General features: G+C 45.0%; 1 protein-coding gene across 4 annotated transcripts in view; it reads right to left on the bottom strand.

The window, feature by feature from the left end:
- Positions 1-10,546: 10,546 nt before the first annotated feature.
- Positions 10,547-17,683, bottom strand: part of BPGM (bisphosphoglycerate mutase) — a 33,913-nt gene continuing 26,776 nt past the window's right edge. For all 4 annotated transcript variants that reach the window (XM_050970251.1, XM_018919814.3, XM_030238076.2 and 1 more), the window contains one exon: positions 10,547-13,720. In XM_050970251.1, the coding sequence (XP_050826208.1) occupies positions 13,527-13,720 (194 nt within the window). In that variant the 3' untranslated portion in view covers positions 10,547-13,526. The remainder of the gene's footprint in view (positions 13,721-17,683) is intronic.

The raw sequence follows: 17,683 nt of genomic DNA, 5'->3' as shown, positions 1-17,683 counted from the left end.
CCCCACAAATACAATAGTGCAGGGACACCTCAGCTACTGCAAACCCAGTATGGCAGGAAGCTGATTTGATTCTTGATGCCACTGTTGGTTCTCCCTTGCTGAAATAAGAGCAATTTTCAGTCCCTGGTAAAACTCCTCCTGGGTATTACCAGCACAGAGGGTCTAACACAGAGTCCCACTGGTTCAGAAATACCTGGAGGGCTGCAGGGTCTCCTGGGGTAGGAGCTGCTGCTTGTACTGATTGATGGAGTGATATTTTCTGCAGTTTGTCTGGCAGCTCCAGTTAAATCCATCACTGGAGTTATTCCTGTTTTCCCACCTCCTTAGATCTGTGGCAAAATGTCACAGTTTAACCCTTTTGAGGCAGACTGCATCCTCTCCTCCTCCTCCCTGAGCCCCTACAGTGGAAAACCTGATTATTTCCTAAGTTGAGATTCAGCAAGCCCTTTGTGATCTGGCATCTGATATCCTATTCTGAGAAAAGCTTCTGGTGTGGACAATAACACCACCATTCTCTAGGGCTGAAGTTCAACAAAAATATTAACAAAATAAAATAGGATGTAGACAAGTCTAAGGATTTTTTTAAAAAAAATGTTTGGCAACCTTAATTATCAGCCACCAGAGGAAACGGCAGGACAAACAGAAATCCAACACACAGGCACAGAAAGTTACAAAGTCCTACAGAAACTGTCTTATTTAACAACAAATACTACAACAAGGATCGATTCTCCCCAGTGTTTCATAGCTGAGGATCAGAACAAGTTTGGTGCAACATGAGGAGAAAAAAATCCCCTTTCTCCCCAGCTTATTCTGCCCCCTAACCCAGTCCCATCCTGAACTTTCAGCCTTTAGGGAGCTGCAGTTTTACACAGAGATTTTCAGTTTCCCAACCCAGGAATTATTACATTAATTTAATTACTGATGTGAGAACAATCATTTGGCGAGATGACGTGCGTGCCGTACTTCAGAGGAAAAGACAACTCACAGCAAACATTCTTAGTGGGATGAGATTCCTCTGTAACATATTTCTCTGCCTTCCAGAGAGCTGCAGCACAGTGATTTTCCCCCAGGAATGCTGTCTTGGGAAAGGAACTGTCCTTTTTGCCACCTTCCTTTCAGAGCGTGACGTATTTCACAAAATGCCTGGGTAAATAAAATTGCATCTTGAGAAGGCTAAATTACAACAAAAAAGAGGCAGAGCAAGATGCAAACAAAGGCATAAAATGTTCTTAAAATGCCAAATATTTTTGTAGCAGATTACAATGGCTTTTTTCCCCTCCATCTTTTTGTCCTCACTAAATGTTTTCCTGTTGGACAAAGAAGTACAGACTTGAAACTGAATTTTTTCCTGTTTTCTTAGACAATTTTCTATTTAAAAACAATTTTGGAAAAAAAAAACCTTCCCAAAATAATTTCCAGTTTTTATAAACAAAATATTTATACCCCAAAGTTGTGGTGTCTCATTTCATTTTTTTACATTCATGGGGAAGAAAAAAAAAGGAAGAAGAAAAAACCACTTTTGTCTTCTGAAATACTCTAAGGAGGAAAATAAAACCATAACCAGCTTTTCACAATAGCAGCACAGGCTTGTTCCTGGCTTCTTTTATTTAGAGACAGGCAGACCTTGCTGCAGGATTAGATGGAAGACTCCCAGGTCACACAGGAGGTGGCAGGAGGATTTCTGCAGCAGAGGGCAGCTTGCACACCTCGAACTGCTGCATGATCTCTTTTGTCCCAATAAATATCTGTGCACACCGTGAGGCTGAGGTCTCTGACTCAGGGTTGCTTGGGTTTTCACTGTCAAACTTTGTGCTGCCTTTATGCTCCTGCATGGGGAGGAGGTATTTATATCTATTATCTTATGTATGATCTTTCAGGAAATACCTTTTATCTCCACCTACTCCTATTTTGCCTCATTTTATGTGGAAAATGGGGTTGTTGCTTGTGCACCTTGCCCCTGTCCCTGATATATTTTGAAGCCCCCTCCATTCCTGCATGTGTGCATTCCAAGTTGCTCCTAATTATCCTCATTGACCTCTGACTTTGAACTAAGCAGCTCCCAAGCATAAATCATAGAATCACAGAATGCTTTGCCTTGGAAGGTTAGGGAAAACAAAGCCTCTTGTCCTGGGCTCCCACCCAGAGCTCAACCTACAGCAGCTGCAGCCCCTGCCCTGAACGTGGTCCTCAGCAGGAGGAACCTTCCAGAACATCCAGTTCCAGCCCCTGCCATGGGCAGGGCCACCTTCCTCTAGACCAGCGTGCTCCAAGCCCCATCCAGCCTGCCCAGGGCATCCACAGCTTCCCTTGGCAACCTCTCCCAGGGCCTCACCACCCTCACAGCAAAGAATTCCTTCCAAATATCCAACCTGGAGCTGCTCTCTTTCAGCTTGCAGCCATTCCCCCTTGTCCTGCCACTGCCTGCCCTTGGAGTCCCTCTCCATTTTTCTTTCAGGCTCCCATCAGATATTGCAAAGCTACAATGAGGTAACCCTGGAGCCTCCTCTTCTCCAAGCTGCACAATCCCAATTTTGTCTCAGCCTTTCCCCATAGGAGAGGAGCTCCATCCCTCTGATCACCTTGGTGGCCTCCTCTGGGCTTGCTCCAACAGGTCAATGTCCTTCCTGTGCCATCTCCAGTGTGTCCCAAAAACAGAGAGGCAATTGAGAGTTGCTGCCAGGGAGACTGGAGCTTCATGATTTGAAATCTCTCCTACCTGCTGGTTATACACAGCAAACACAGACTCAGCTGTGCAAAGGAAGAAGTCCTGAAAGGATCACTGGGGTCAGGATTGAGCTCTTAATGATCAGATGCTTCCAATTAAACTGACTGCAAAGTAATGACTGGATGCTGACATTAATTCTGTCAAATGTGTTTCACAGTTACAATTGCATCAATGAGAACTGTAATACACTAATTTCCTGAGGCTGTTTTATTTACTTCAAGTGGTTTGAGCTGGAGAAACATAACTGGGAAAGCATAACAAATGCATATTTCTTGGTGGTTTGCCTAGATTTGTTACAAAGCTGAAATGTAGACACTGGTCAAATGGTTCTTTATGGATATTGGTCAAAGGTCTTTCTTTTTCACTTTAATTTCCTGTTACATTTCTATTTAGAATTAGAAATTGTCTGTCCTGAGAATTTCCCTTGTGGTTGCTCCACTTCAATCAGAGAAATTCATGTGGGCATTTTCTGGAAGCTAAGTATGCAGGTCTGAACTTTTTCTCAACTGTTCAGATTGCAGCTTTCAACACCAGAATTCTGCAAAACATTTAACACTCCAATAATGAGAGAAAAGAGCTCCCTCCACCTTGACCCGTGTCCCCAGCAGGACCTGCTGGAGCCTACAGAAAATGAAAAGCAAAGTTCTGTGAAGCATTTGACTTTCTAAGAAAAGATGTGGATGTGTTTCTCTCCTGAGCCACGCTGACCCTGATGAAATCCTCCTTGCTCGTGCAATCACAGCCCAGAACCAGGAGCAGGGTCACATCCCCAGGATGGCTTTGGGCACTGGATTTGCCTGTGCTGCAGCTGAGGAGCAGAGACATCAGTCTGCAGGCATCCTCTCAGGGTGGTTTTGGGCAGCACAGGACACTGCAAGGCATGCTAGAAAAGCCACGGCCCTAAATGGGGTGGAAAAGGAGCTGAAGTCATACACAACACCAGATTTGCTGGGTCACCTTTATGGACACCAAAATCCAGCTGTGGAACAAATCATTTAAAAGGGTATAGATGTATAAATCCGTGGTTTTGTTTGCATGCTACGTGTGTCACCTACCAAAATCAACTCTGCAGCTCAGAAACCAATCTAATCAGGCATGGTGATGCCTCTGTGCAGACAGAGGCTTCTGTAATACACATCTTAAATCAGACCTAGTCACACTGGAGCTCCCTGAGTCACTGGAGAGAAGAAAAGAGTGGGAGGCCACTATTAATCTCACCTAAATGAAATGTCTAAAAAAAGTCTGATGAGTCACATCCCAAAAAGGACTGCTAGTCCTTCTTATCAATGAGAGGAGCCAAGGGAGAGCCTTGCTCAAGTGGGGATATTTATACTGCAGACATGTCCCAGGAGGTGAGGTAAAGCCTGTCCCACCAGTCCCCCTTGGTAAAGAAAACACTGTTATCAGGAACAAGCCTTGAACTGCTTCATCAAAAAAAGCAGGAACGCTTCCTCTACTTCCAACTTGGCATCATGGTTGTTGAAATTGAACTTGAAAAACTTCCTGGCCATTTGCAACAGCACTACAAGGACTTGTGAGAACAATCTTCATGCCTTTTGCAGAGCTGGAAGTGGCCAGGCTGTTTTTGGACATTGATTTACATGCATGAATGAACTCTTGCAGAGATACCCATGGCATGGTTCTACCAGCTCTAGTCTCACTACAATTTTTACAGAATAAATGCTTATTACAGTTCTTGTAGCATGAGTGAAGAGGCAGGGAAACTCCACTTCAAAAACAAATTGATCTTTTGAGCACATTGCAAAGATAAAATGCACAAAGCTGTTGTAAACAGAAGGCAAGGTAGAAATCTCAGGCTTTCCCAGAAACCTCATTTTATTACTCAGAGCTCCATTAGGTTGATGACCAGGCTAGAATTAAGGATTATTCATGCTTTGCAATGTCTAGCCCTCTTCCTGTCTGTCCATGGAGGCTGCTGTCATTAAGAGCCCTCCCAGGAATCTTGCAAGAAATTCTCTGACAAGATACAAAAGTTGCATTTCATAGCCTGCTCTTCATTTCTGCATCCAGGGGGAAAAAGAGCTCGAGGGGAGTCTGGCCCTCTCCCTCTGCAAAGCTGGACCTCCACAATTCACTGCAAGGAAAACAAGGATCAGGATCCCAGGTTTAAAAAATCAAGGTGAACACAGCATATAGCTTTTCACAGATATAGCTTTTCACAGACACAGCTTTTCACAGGAACAGCTTTGCAATATCTGATGGGAGCCTGAAAGAAAAATGGAGAGGGACTCCAAGGGCAGGTAGTGGCAGGACAAGGGGGAATGGCTGCAAGCTGAAAGAGAGCAGCTCCAGGTTGGATATTTGGAAGGAATTCTTTGCTGTGAGGGTGGTGAGGCCCTGGGAGAGGTTGCCCAGGGAAGCTGTGGATGCCCTGGGCAGGCTGGATGGGGCTTGGAGCACGCTGGTCTAGAGGAAGGTGGCCCTGCCCATGGCAGGGGCTGGAACTGGATGTTCTGGAAGGTTCCTCCTGCTGAGGACCACGTTCAGGGCAGGGGCTGCAGCTGCTGTAGGTTGAGCTCTGGGTGGGAGCCCAGGACAAGAGGCTTTGTTTTCCCTAACCTTCCAAGGCAAAGCATTCTGTGATTCTATGATTTATGCTTGGGAGCTGCTTTGTTCAAAGTCAGAGGTCAGTGAGGATAATTAGGAGCAACTTGGAATGCACACATGCAGGAATGGAGGGGGCTTCAAAATATATCAGGGACAGGGGCAAGGTGCACAAGCAACAACCCCATTTTCCACACAAAATGAGGCAAAACATGAGTAGGTGGAGATAAAAGGTATTTCCTGAAAGACCATACGTACAAGAGGAGAGTGTAAAGAGCTGAATTCAGTTTTGTGTTTCCAGTCAGGAGCTCTGTGGTCACCAGTGGACACAGTGAACACAGAAGGGCTGAGCACTTGTCCAGCAGCTGGTCCTGCATGCCAAGGGCACCTCCTCCTTTCCCTGGGCTGTCCCAGAGCTGGGCACCATCACTCATTCACACTCTGCATCCAGTTGAGACAGCTCTTCAAGTGACCTGCTTTTACAGAAATGCTGAGTTCAGTGGAAATTGCTGTGCATAACACTCAAAAACAGGGACATAGGAGGCAAACCTATTAAGCACCTTCTGAACCGAGACCAAATAACCAGGCTTTGTGGAGCCTTTTTTCTCATCTCCATGAAAACCAAGTCAAAGCTACACAAAACTGGAAAATAGATTGCCCAGTGTTTTGACAGCCTTTAGATGATCCTTTGGGGAGTACAGGCATATCTAATACAGCACCCCTAATATTTCTGTAATAGATTTTTCCATTTGTTAACTCAACCAATTCTTCTTCATTCCTGGCACACCACCCTTGGACACTGAAGGAATTAACATCAAGCAATGCCTGTTAAGTATGAGGCTTTTTTGGAGGGGTATCATTAACAAAAGACCTGATCCATGAGGTGATGAACAACCACAGATCTCAGCAGCAGTGGTGGAGGCACACACTGGTCCTTGGCCAGCCACAGCAGCACAAAGTCATTTGTCATGCAGCACCACTGAGCCCATGCACAACAGGAACACTGCAAGCGCCCCTGGGCATCATGGTGGGAGAGCTCCACTGGAGGAACAGAGAGAACAGAACAAGCAGATAAAAATTGTTCAGAGGAAAACAGGTCACTCAGTGTTTCTCTCACGTGGGTGGCTTTTTCCAGCTCAAATATAAAAATCCTCGTTTTCCCCTGTGCGTCGTTGGAATGCAGACAGAACTGTAAAATATAAAATGTGATCCAGCTGGAAATCCATACCTCAGCACAGCAGTTCTCAGGCTTTTTCAGATGTATCTCCCTCTCAAACCTTTCCCACACTTGACCCTATCTCCCCCCATCTCAGCACCTCAGATAAGCAGCCTGAAGCTGGCAGGACACCCCATGGAGGAAGGTGCCATGAAGAAGGCTCTGTGGGAACACCTGGAGGTACCTTGTGGTCGGATGGAGAAGTTTAGGGCAGGTCCACATCAGGGGACAAGGAAAAAACCACAAACCTGAGAAGATGTGAGAAACACAGTAGCCAAAGGCATCCCCCAGAGCCAAGTGATAACTCCTGCCCCCAAACGAACATGAAGGACCACGTGAGTTTTCAGCCAACTGGAATTTGTTTCCTCACTGTGCAGACAAATGGAAACCATTTTGGCACTTGCCAGTGTTCATTTTTATTTTTTCATTGTTCTGAACAAAGATGTCAGTATTTCTGGTGGATTCTGACCAAATCTGACTCATGCTTTCCAAGCTAAGAAAAAAGGACCAAAATCCAAGCTCCTGTGGAATTTGAGCTCTAAGGTATCAGAAGGGAAGGGCAGAGAAGTTAAATAAGGAACTAGAGGACAATAGGATACAAAGTACTAGAGCCAGTTAAAAGGAGGTGTTTCTGGCCCTGGAAAACACTCAAGCCAGCCACACAGAAGAGAAAGCACAGAATATAAGATTTCCAGTATGAAACAAAGTACTTTTCATTTCTATAGGGCCTCTTAAAGCTTTCACCTGAGAAAATGAGGTCTGGGAAAGTTTATTCTCCTTTGCTATTGTCCAACAAAAATTACATATCTGTTCCCACACCATCTCATGAAACTGAAATGTGCTTGTTACTCAGAAAATTCCTTTAGAGGTATGGGTTGAAACATACACCAAGTACAAACACAAAGCTCATGAGGTTTGCATCACTAACAGCACTTTTCACACTAATGTGTTAGGGAAGGCTGCAGAGCAAGAATGAGAATTTACTTTGCAGGAGCCTTTTTCTAACAGCTACACCTACAGGCTCTGTCTACTTGGATAACTCACATCAGTTCACATATTTCAAGTTATGGCAAGGTGTAAGGGGGGTCTGAACTGTCTCTCTCAAAGCTCAATTTGACAGCATGCATGCAAAATGCTTATAAATTTCCATAAATTCTGACAGGGAGAGAATAGAATACAAGAGCCCTTGGAGAAAATTAGTACAAGTGTCTGAAATCAGATCCCTGAAATCTGGCACCTTCCAATTCATGTTCTTTTTAATCTGGCATTTGCTCATTGCTGAGCACCTTTTCTCATGCAGCACTGAGTGCCCTGGTGAAGCTGCTGATGTTAGACTAAAGAAGGATTAATCTGCACAAGCAACCCAACATGATGACTGCAAATTATTCCCCAGCAGAACTAGCTCACCCTCACACCACTTGTTACACCACAGGGCACTTCTGGCTGTGAGATAAAATGTGCTGCCTCTCAGGAGAGGTTGATGACACCTCGCTGTCCCCATGTGCACACAGGAGTGTAAAATCCACCCCTTTTCCTGGGCATCCTTCACCACAATGCACTTGCTCCACCTGTTGTCCACTTGCTTTTCTACAAGCCCATCTGCAGCTGCAATTTCTGCAATTCCTTGCCTTCAGGGACACTCAGGGATCTTTATGGCTGCTTCCTCCCCCCTAGCACAGCCAGTATCACTGCCTTCCACAGAGACTCTGGAACAAAACAAGCTGCAGTTCAGGAGCAGCTGAAGAACCACAGCTCTTGAGCTCTAGCTCAGGTTCAATCACAGTAGTTACTGAGAGCCTGGCAAGTGCCTGCCAGGAAAGCAGGATGCACTGGGGAGTTTATCACTCAGCAAGGCATCCCCAGTCTAGGTTAAGGGATTAATAGGACATGCACATTCCTGCTTTCCAGCTCTTCTGCTAGATTATCACCAGGAACAAGGAGGAAAAAATGGCTTTTACTGCAAGAAACAGGCAGTTCCACTGAGCAGCTCTGGCAGCACCAGGGTGCTCCATGAGTGTATTCAGCTGTGCCATCTGCCCCTCATGGGCACACATGGCCAAGCTGGAAGATGGCAGCAAAGTAGTGCCTGGCTCCTCTGAGGCCAAGAGCAGCCCAAATGCACACATTTGCTGCCTCTGGAGTCACACTGCTTTCCTGGGAGAGAGAATTTCTTTTCCCAAATTTCTTGCAAATACCAGACCAAAGGTGGGGAAACACTCAGGTGCTGTGCTGAGGGGGAGCTGGGACAGACCTGAGGAAGATCATGGCTCTGTTAATGAGGCAATAATGCTTGCAGACAGCATTTGTAGTGCTGGGCTCCCACTATGGCCACAACTGCTTTCTGAAGCCTGGTAAGAACAATTACAGCACCACAGCAACAAGCACAGAATAACCTGAGCTGGAAGGGACCCACAAGGATCATCTACATTGCCATCTCCAACTGAGCTGTGGGTCAATGCCCCTCCTTTCAAAAGAGCCAGCAGAAGTGATCTCCAGGCCACTTCATTGCACTGGGAGAGCACAGCACAGCTACAGCCTTAGCCTGGTGTCTGCTGCCCTCCCCTGCTCTGCCAGCAGAATGGGAAGAGCAAGGACAGGGAGCTTCTTCCCCTGCTCCCTTTTTTCCTGCAGTGTGGGGACATAACCTGGCTGCTCAATTCTGCTGGAACAGCCCCAGGAGTCCTGGCTGGGTAACAAGGAGTGAGGCAGGGGGAGGAGGAGGAGTGCCATGACAGACCCATCCTGCTCCCTGGGCTAAGCTGCACTTCCCTCTTATATCACCCACCCCCAGAACCTCTGGCCACCTTCACACAAGAAGAGGCAGCAACATCTGTTCAGCACAGCTGTCAAAGGGAGATTCCAAATCTTTCTGTTTGAATCATTAGAGAGTTCCCACCACAGCTCTGAGCTTCCTTGAGCAGCAGAGTTGTCATGTCAACTCCTGCCCATGGGAATGTAAGGCTGAGGAGATGCTGAGGGCAGCAGAGAAGACAAACAAGGCAAGTGTCATTTATTGTGAACTTTGAGAATGACCACTCTCCAGAAATTATTTTTTTTTAAAGGAAGAAAACAAAGAAGAAAACAAAGTTGAAATTTTGAAAAGGTGACTAGATAGAGTCAGTCTCTCCTCAGGCTGTGCAGAGCAGGCTCCTAGCAAAGTCCTTGGCCCAAAAGAATGGCAGACTGAAACCAAGCTGGCTTTCAGATGGTCTTTTCCCAACACAAGAAACAGTGGGCATGGCTGTGGAACAATGTGAGGTGTTACTAAATAAAGCAAAGTACAAAAAGTGACTGGGGAAAGGGAGGGAATGCACCATAAAATACCAGTACAATTTTGAACTGGTTGGCAGCAGTGCCACATTATTATAAGCATCAGTACACAAATGGCTCAGACAGATCTGTTCCATTCCCCACTCAACCTCAATACAATCACAAGACCAAGTTTTAAGAAGTCAGTTTCTTTAGAATGCTTTTTTTTAGCTGTATTTTCCCCACTTCTATCCCCATGTCTAACTCTTCTTAGGACTTTTAGAGAGCCTCCCATTATCCCAGCCTCCAAGGCTTTCTGTGTGAAGGTCAGCAGCCCTCAGCAGGCCTGCAGTTCCATGTGCTTGTCCTTGGAGTCCCAACTCTGCTTGGCATCCAAGTGCTTTGGAGAGAGAAGGGTTGGCTTTGTCTCCAGAAGCCACAGCTTTAAACACACCATCAAAAAGCAAAGCTTCTTACTGAGAGGAAAAGCAAGCATGGGAAGCAGTAAGCATTTGTTTAGATGCACTGCTCTGGAAGTAAAGTTCCTTGTTCCTAAGGAAATGACCCCATAGTGTTGAAGGGGCATGTGTTCTCTCCAGCACAGCTTCTTGACATGTAAACACAAGGAAGTGTTGGCTCCAGCACTGTTTTCACCCAATTGACTGCATGATGGGTAATAAACAACTGTTTGAGAAGTTTTGGAATTCTGAAGGTCAGTTTTATTTACTTATCAGCCCTGAAAAGGAAACAAAGGGGATAGGAGCAGGAAAAAAAAAAAGACTGAAGCCAAATTAAATTCTATTTGAGGTGAATTTATTGAGTTAAAAAGAACCTGCCAGCTCCACCATATTTACAAAGGTTTTCAAGAGGATCTAGAGCTATTACTGCTACTGAACCACATGTTAAAAATGCATAAACAAACCAAATCAACCACATCCATTATGTTAAAAACACCATTTACCTTATAGGACTTTGAGGCACACTCAAACATAGGGAAAAACGCTTCCCAACCACTGATCTCCAAAGCAAGATTGTCATTTCTCCCTCTGATGTAGCTATGCCTGAAGATCCTGGTGTCTGACACCTTGGAACTTGGTGTCTGTTCTTCAATAGACATTGCTTATGAATCAGGATTTTAAATAGGTTACTTGGAATTGCAAGGCATTGAAATAATCCTAAAGAGCAGAATGAAATCCCCAGTTGGTTGGTTCCATTTGATACTTTTGCAAGGTGGTGTTGCTGCCAGATGTGCACATAAAATCCTGTCATCACTGTGGAGCCACAACCCAGACAAAGTCAAACTTCCCAGGGCACTGTCACTGTTCACATCTCAAGCAGCACTGTAGAAACAGCACCTCCTGCAAACATCACACTGGTGTTCTCTTCTTCCTGGCCATGACTCAAGGGATGATTTCAGCTACAATTAATGCTCCCTAAATTCCCTCACCCACCTTTCCATTCCCCTCTCCACCCACAGAAGAGATCATGGATTCTAAGGGGAGGAGAGAGGCTGTCTCCCAGTTCAGCTGGGTTCATTTCCAAGGATATTCCAGCTGCATGTCACATCCTGAAGCAGTTCTACATTACAATTCCACAATGCCAAAGAGATGTGGACATGGCCTGTGTGCTCACACACCTGGATGCACCCAGCTCCCACTGGCAACAGGTGGCTCTGTTTACAAGCCTACAGCAACATTTACTTGATATTAAAGCTTCACACATTAAATAATGTTTGGGGAAGAATTTACTCACTTGAGTGCCAGTGACCCTTCCCAGGGTTTTCACAGGTGAACTTTTGCTGATCAGCAATCTAACACTGTAACACTCACTTGGAAACTATCAAACTATCAAGAGTCAAGAGGTACTCTAAGCACAGAAACTAAAACCCCAGAAACTAAGTCAGTATCAAATCAAGTAGCAGAGAAGCTGCTAATAGCATTTCAGAGGGAAAAAAAAACAACCATAACAACCAAAAACACTGAAATATGTCTCTTGTACAAAGAAAAATGAAACCTATCAGTTTTATGTTTAAAAAGAAAAACATGTAACTTTGTTTCTACTGCAAGGGCTACAAAAACAAAACCAAAGAGAAGCCCAAGCACCAGTCATGCATGAGAAACTACCTTCTAACAAGAAGTCTTTTATGGAGTATGTGCTACTCTAATGTGAGCTGGCATCAGACCTGCAAAGTCTTGCTCCACATGCCAGCAAGACTGTCAGAGGCACACCACACTGTCACACTGCTCTCCTCAAAAGGAAAAAAACATCCTCTCATACTTACAAAGCAAGCTATAGAGCTGCTCACTGCAAAGCAGCAGCTCCTCCAGGATTTCAAAACTTTATACTCATATCAAGGAAATTCCCATCAACATTGAGATTTGTAGCTGGGCCATGCTGAGAACATATTCAGCTCAAGCAGCACACACAGGTGTCACCCATGTTGATATCCAAGGTCACAATCAGGTTGAGACAGTAGGTGAGATGTAAACTTTTTAACAATTTCATATTTGCAGGTAGGATTAAGAGCGAGTCTTCAGAAGTGGAATTACCCTGGTGCTGGTGTACATGCAGAGAGCACCAGGCTGCCACAGCTGCTGCACTGCATCCAGCCATGGGGTGAACTGGTCCAATCCAGGGCCAAACACTCAGCAGGAATCAAGCTGTGATTGTGAGGAGAGGTTTACAGGAGAACTCTTTCAGGCATGGCAGAAGAGCTTTCCTTGCCAGCAGGATGGCTGAATGAGCTGCACCCAGCAGCACTTGTGACAGGCTGCATGCATCTCTTCCAGCCCTTCAGAGAACTGGATGCAGATAATGCCACATTAATGTTGCTGTGGAACACATTTATCAAGATACCTTTGCAACTCAGGAAAGCTTAGAGGGGTTTTTCCTATGTCACTTTGGCTGGGGTGAGCAGGAATTATTTATCAACTGACTAAAAGGTGATGAAACATCTAGTACACGTTACCAAAGTGTTTCAGAGGTATTCAGGTCCCTCACTAGGAGCTACATAATTTCAAAATTGAGCAGAAGAAAACCTTTGTGCTTCTTTTGTGGACTAAACTGACTTAAATCCTATTACTGCAAGCCAGCAAAATGCAGTGATGCTAGGCTTTGCAAAGATGGTGGAGGCAAAGGGATTCCATCTGCATTCCTTAAAAACCAAATAGAGTGTAAAAAAAGATAACTATGATAACTCTAGTAGTCAGAACATCTCTACAAAATTCTCTGGACCATGAACTGGCCACAGAAGACTCAAAATAACAAAGGCAGAGAGTTGTCCAGCTGAAGGTGTTTTGAAAGACTGAAGGAAATCCACTGAGAACAAATTGACACAGCTACTGTGACACGGAAAAATCATAGTTGGTAACAGTGACATTTTTGTCAGTGACAGTTTTAGTGCCTATAATACCCTGGACTTAAATTAGTCCAGTAAGCTGGTGCTTTTCTCCTTAACAGACCAGGACTGATGGCTGTTGACACCAATATCACATCCCTTTATTTCTCTACTGGGCCATCCTCAGTGTGGATCTGGGGCAGACTGCCCTGCCAGTTTCCTTTACCTGAATCATCTCTTCCTTTTCCAGTATTGAAAACTTCACACTGCAATCTAAATTCCAGTTTTTGAAAAGGCAGAGGGTTAAACAACCAACCTGAGACTCAACAACTGTCCCTTCCAATTACTTAGTGCTTGAAATTGAGACATTCACACAGTGCATCCTAGCAGTCATACACACATCATCACTCACTACCACACTGAACACAGCTGTGTTAGACACTGGGATTTAACTTCTCAGCAGATTTTACTTTCCCTTGATCTTCCACTTTCTTGATGGCAGCTTGGATAGCTTCTTGATCACCCAGAAACTGGTGAGGGCCCAGAGGGTGCAAATTCTCATCAAGTTCAAGAAGTATGGGCACACCAGTGGGGAGGGTGACGTTGATGATGTCCTCATCAGAGATGCCTGCCAAAGAAAAACAAAACAGTTACACCTCCAGCCTCCTCACTGCCTGCTGCCTTATTTCTGATGTTACCTGGTCTCAAAACAGTCAAGGACATCACCAGCCACTCAAGGGTCAATTACCAGCTAGGCCACAGCTTAGGAAGTCCTTTAGGAACACCTGAAGGAGAGAATTCCCATCAAGGTGAAGACAGTTTCTTCACTTTTTCAGCCTCCACATGTGAAATAAACAGGAAGAGATTGCCCTGGAGACTGCACTGTTCCTTTAACACAGGACATGGAGTACAATAGGTTCCCCTCCATCATTTCCCAACTTACATGTCACAAAAGACAGGAGTCCACATGTGCTACTCCAGCATGAAACAACCTCTGCTACACAGCCCATACACTCTTAAAGAGGCAGGACAACAAGGTTAGTTTTTCCCTTAAATTTTCTGGGCAATTCTCATCACACAAACTGTCATGAAAATCAGGATTTAATTCTACTTGTGTGAGAATCACTCTTTGCCCACGTCTGATTTCTCACAAGCAAGTTTACAGCAGGGCCCACAGTACTGTTCTCAGAATTCCTACATACAAAATATTCATTTCCACTTTCAAACGAGGGGAAGAAAAAGGAGGTAGAAAGTCAACTCGTAGAGCTTGGAGCATTCTTCTTTTTTCCACTTAACTAAAGGAATGTGTACCTGGAAAATAATATTTATGTTATACAGACATGTAATTAAAATATTTTGGGCTCTCATTCAATGAAATTGCTGGTTATTTTTACATTGAACACACATCCAAAGCCTCCAAGTGAGTTTCAAGACCAAACATCCCAGTAAAGTTTCCACACAAGGTCTAAATAATTGCATTAAAAGCAGTGACTGCAAAGACATTAACCCTAAAAAAAATCAGGCAAAAGAAAGCTGGTGTCATTGGAATGTCAAGATTTCCTTTCCCCTCCTTTTCAGAAGCACTGAGGTCCCAGCAGCAGCCTGCTGTTGTGAAGCAGGGCAGCTTTGAGTAATGCTCTCAGAAAATGCACACCACGAGCTTCTGAAGTGATGACACCATATGAACTAGACCAAGGTGCACCAAGCAAACATCCTCCTGGAGCAGCTGACCAAACAGATGGTCCTCAGAACACAGGGGTGTAAATTTACCAGGGATTTGCACATTAAGGAGAAAAGCAGAGCCATCACGTTAACAGGAAAACACACACAAGTCAAGCAGCTCAGCAACAGTGGGGTGACAACAGGTCAGAAAAAACAGAACTGTTCATGAGGTGAGGATCATGTGCTCCTGCCCAGAGACTGCACTAGCACCCAACTTTTGCAGTAACCCATTCTTGCTTCATGCTCACCACTTGGGTGAGCCCTAAGTTTCAGAAGGGCATGGAGCACCAGAAACAAACCTCGGCAAAGAACTTACACCTTGTCACATACTGAGCATCAGTCCATTGAAACAAGGCACACTCAGCTCAAGCAATTCTTGCATACAAGGGACAAATAATTCACCTGGTGTAGGCCACAGAATCAGACCTACAGGGAAAAAGCCTCAAAGAATACCTAAAATTTTAAAATGGCACAGAAATGGATGGGAAAAATACCGCATCCATTCACCAGGCCACCGTTCTCAAGGACTTGGTTTGCAAAACAAGCAGCCAAGCTGCCTGAGCTCTTCATTCAAGGATTCTGAAGCATTAGATTTTAACAACACCCACATCCCCATGTATATTCCCAGAGAATCCATGCCTAGGAAGTGTTCTGACCACCTCCTAAGTTCAGTCTCCCAGACTAAACCATTCATATACACACACAGCAGATGAAGTCATGCAGGAGAGTTTAGGCAAACCACATAGTGTGGTCAGGAGACATGATATTTAAAAGTTTCCCCTGGAAATGGATTAAACAAAACTAGCTGCAGCTACATGGATTCAGAAATGCATTTTACTGTTTTTACAGAACACAAAGTGACCACAATGTCAACCAGGATTGATTTACAAAGCAAAACAGTGCAGCCTAGGATAAACACACAGCAGCAAACATGATGGTTTTCTCCTCAGGAGTTTTCCCCATATGGAAGTGCAGCCCCACAGCCAGAAGTCTGGAAACACAAGCTGAAATCAGATGAAAATCCTAAAGAAACAGCAGTGCCTGTTGCTGTGTATAGCATTTCTGCTCTTCAGGAAGCAAGAAGCTGAGCAGGCTGGTCACACAAGCTCTTTGGTTGCAGGAGAGCTCACCAGAACACTCCCCAGCCAGCAGACCAGGAGGACAGCAAAGAGATCACACCAGTGGCTGTAGTGTGAGCTGACTGCTATCCAGTTACTCCATGTGCTGTAACCAGAACCAGCTGACCTTTTCCTGAGCTCCATCTGAGCTGACCTGTGTCACAACCCAGCCCATGGCACAGGGAAGAAGGGTGAAATCAGGGCAAGACCTCAACTGCTGACTGCAAGGTGCAATGGTAAATAAGACCACTGAAGTAGTAACATGCTTCCCCTCTAGTTTAGTACCAGAGTCTGGGTCTCAGCACTGCTGAAATACTGAGCTGCTGCTGGAAGCAGTTTTTACCCAAGAAGGTTTAAAAACCAGGTCTTGCCTACTTATAGTTGTGAGAAACCACAGACATTACTGAAATACTCAGGATGACTTCCTGAGGAGCTCAGATAAAGTGCTGCACTCCTCAAGGGGCCATCTCCCATGCTCTGTCCTCAGAACACTGCTCCTCACCTGTACAGCAGGGAGCAGTTAGGCACAGGAACACTACAGTAACTTGGTACAGCACTTCTTATAAAAGAGACCTTTCAAAATCACATTCAGAATTCCTCCCCAGCTCACTTATCCTCCATTTACCTAAACTGGGTAAGCAAACACACAAACTGGAAATATCTCCAGGCAAGCTTAAGAATTCACCTACATGTGGTAGCCCATGGAGTGTTTTGAAATATTTGGACCTTGCAAAGTCCTACAGAGACAAACCCCAGATTCTGAGCACTTACAGCACTTTCAGAGGGGCTGGTTCAGCTCCCCCTCCCCTCTCACCTGTTCTTACCAAGTTCCTCCCTCCTATTCTTATGGTCAGAGGAACCCCAAACCCACAAGAGCTGTTGAGAATAACAACACCCTCCTCTCTGCACGTCAGCTGCACTTGAGGCCAGATGATTCATCCAATAAAAGATCATACACAGGATCAAATGCATCAATTCATCCACAAAAGCTTGTTTAATAATAGTGCTTTGTAATTGAGCTCTAAATCAGGTCATAGCATCCCATATGCTTAATGAAAACAATAAAGCTTTAGCCTAGTAAGGTAAATATTCAGAGCCACTTTCTGCCCTTCCTGAAAGACAGATCTAACTTCAACAGGGCAGAGGAAGGAAACAAGCACAGTGTTAGAATCTGGCTTTTCATCTTGACAGAATCTTACCTTGCTGTGCAAATTTAAAGGGAAGAAAGATGGGTGGGCTACAACCACAGCTGTAGTTTATCATTTGCATTTGTTTCATTCACATCTGCCAAGACTTTCTGTCTGCATTAGGTTTGCACAGCCAGGCTTTAGTGGTAGGGGGCTACAGGGGGGCACCAAAAAAGAACTGTGGTGGGTTGGTGGTGTGGCTGGACACCAGGTGCCCACCAAGCTGCTCCACCACTTCCATCCTCAGCTCAATGGGTGGGGAGAAGAGATGCAAAAGTAACTTGTGGGTCAATATAAAGGCAGTTTACTAAAGCACAGGTAGAGGCCAAGCACAGAAGCAAAGAAAAACAAAGGATTTATTCTCCACTTCCCATCAGCAGGCAATCCAATCACTTGCCACTAATCAGGGCTTCAGTGTGCAGAGCTATTGCTTCAATGCCATCACAAATGCCCTTCCTCCTTTCTCTTAGCTTTCCCTGCTGAGCAGACATCACAAGGGCTAAGGAAGATCCCTTTGGTCAGTTTGGGTCAGCTCTCCTGGCTATGTCCCCTCCCAAGAGTTTG

Source organism: Serinus canaria, chromosome 1A (genome assembly GCF_022539315.1).
Source record: "Serinus canaria isolate serCan28SL12 chromosome 1A, serCan2020, whole genome shotgun sequence".
Taxonomy (NCBI): domain Eukaryota; kingdom Metazoa; phylum Chordata; class Aves; order Passeriformes; family Fringillidae; genus Serinus; species Serinus canaria.
The sequence above is the reverse complement of the archived record's forward strand: the minus strand, read 5'-3'. Positions and strand labels throughout refer to the sequence as shown.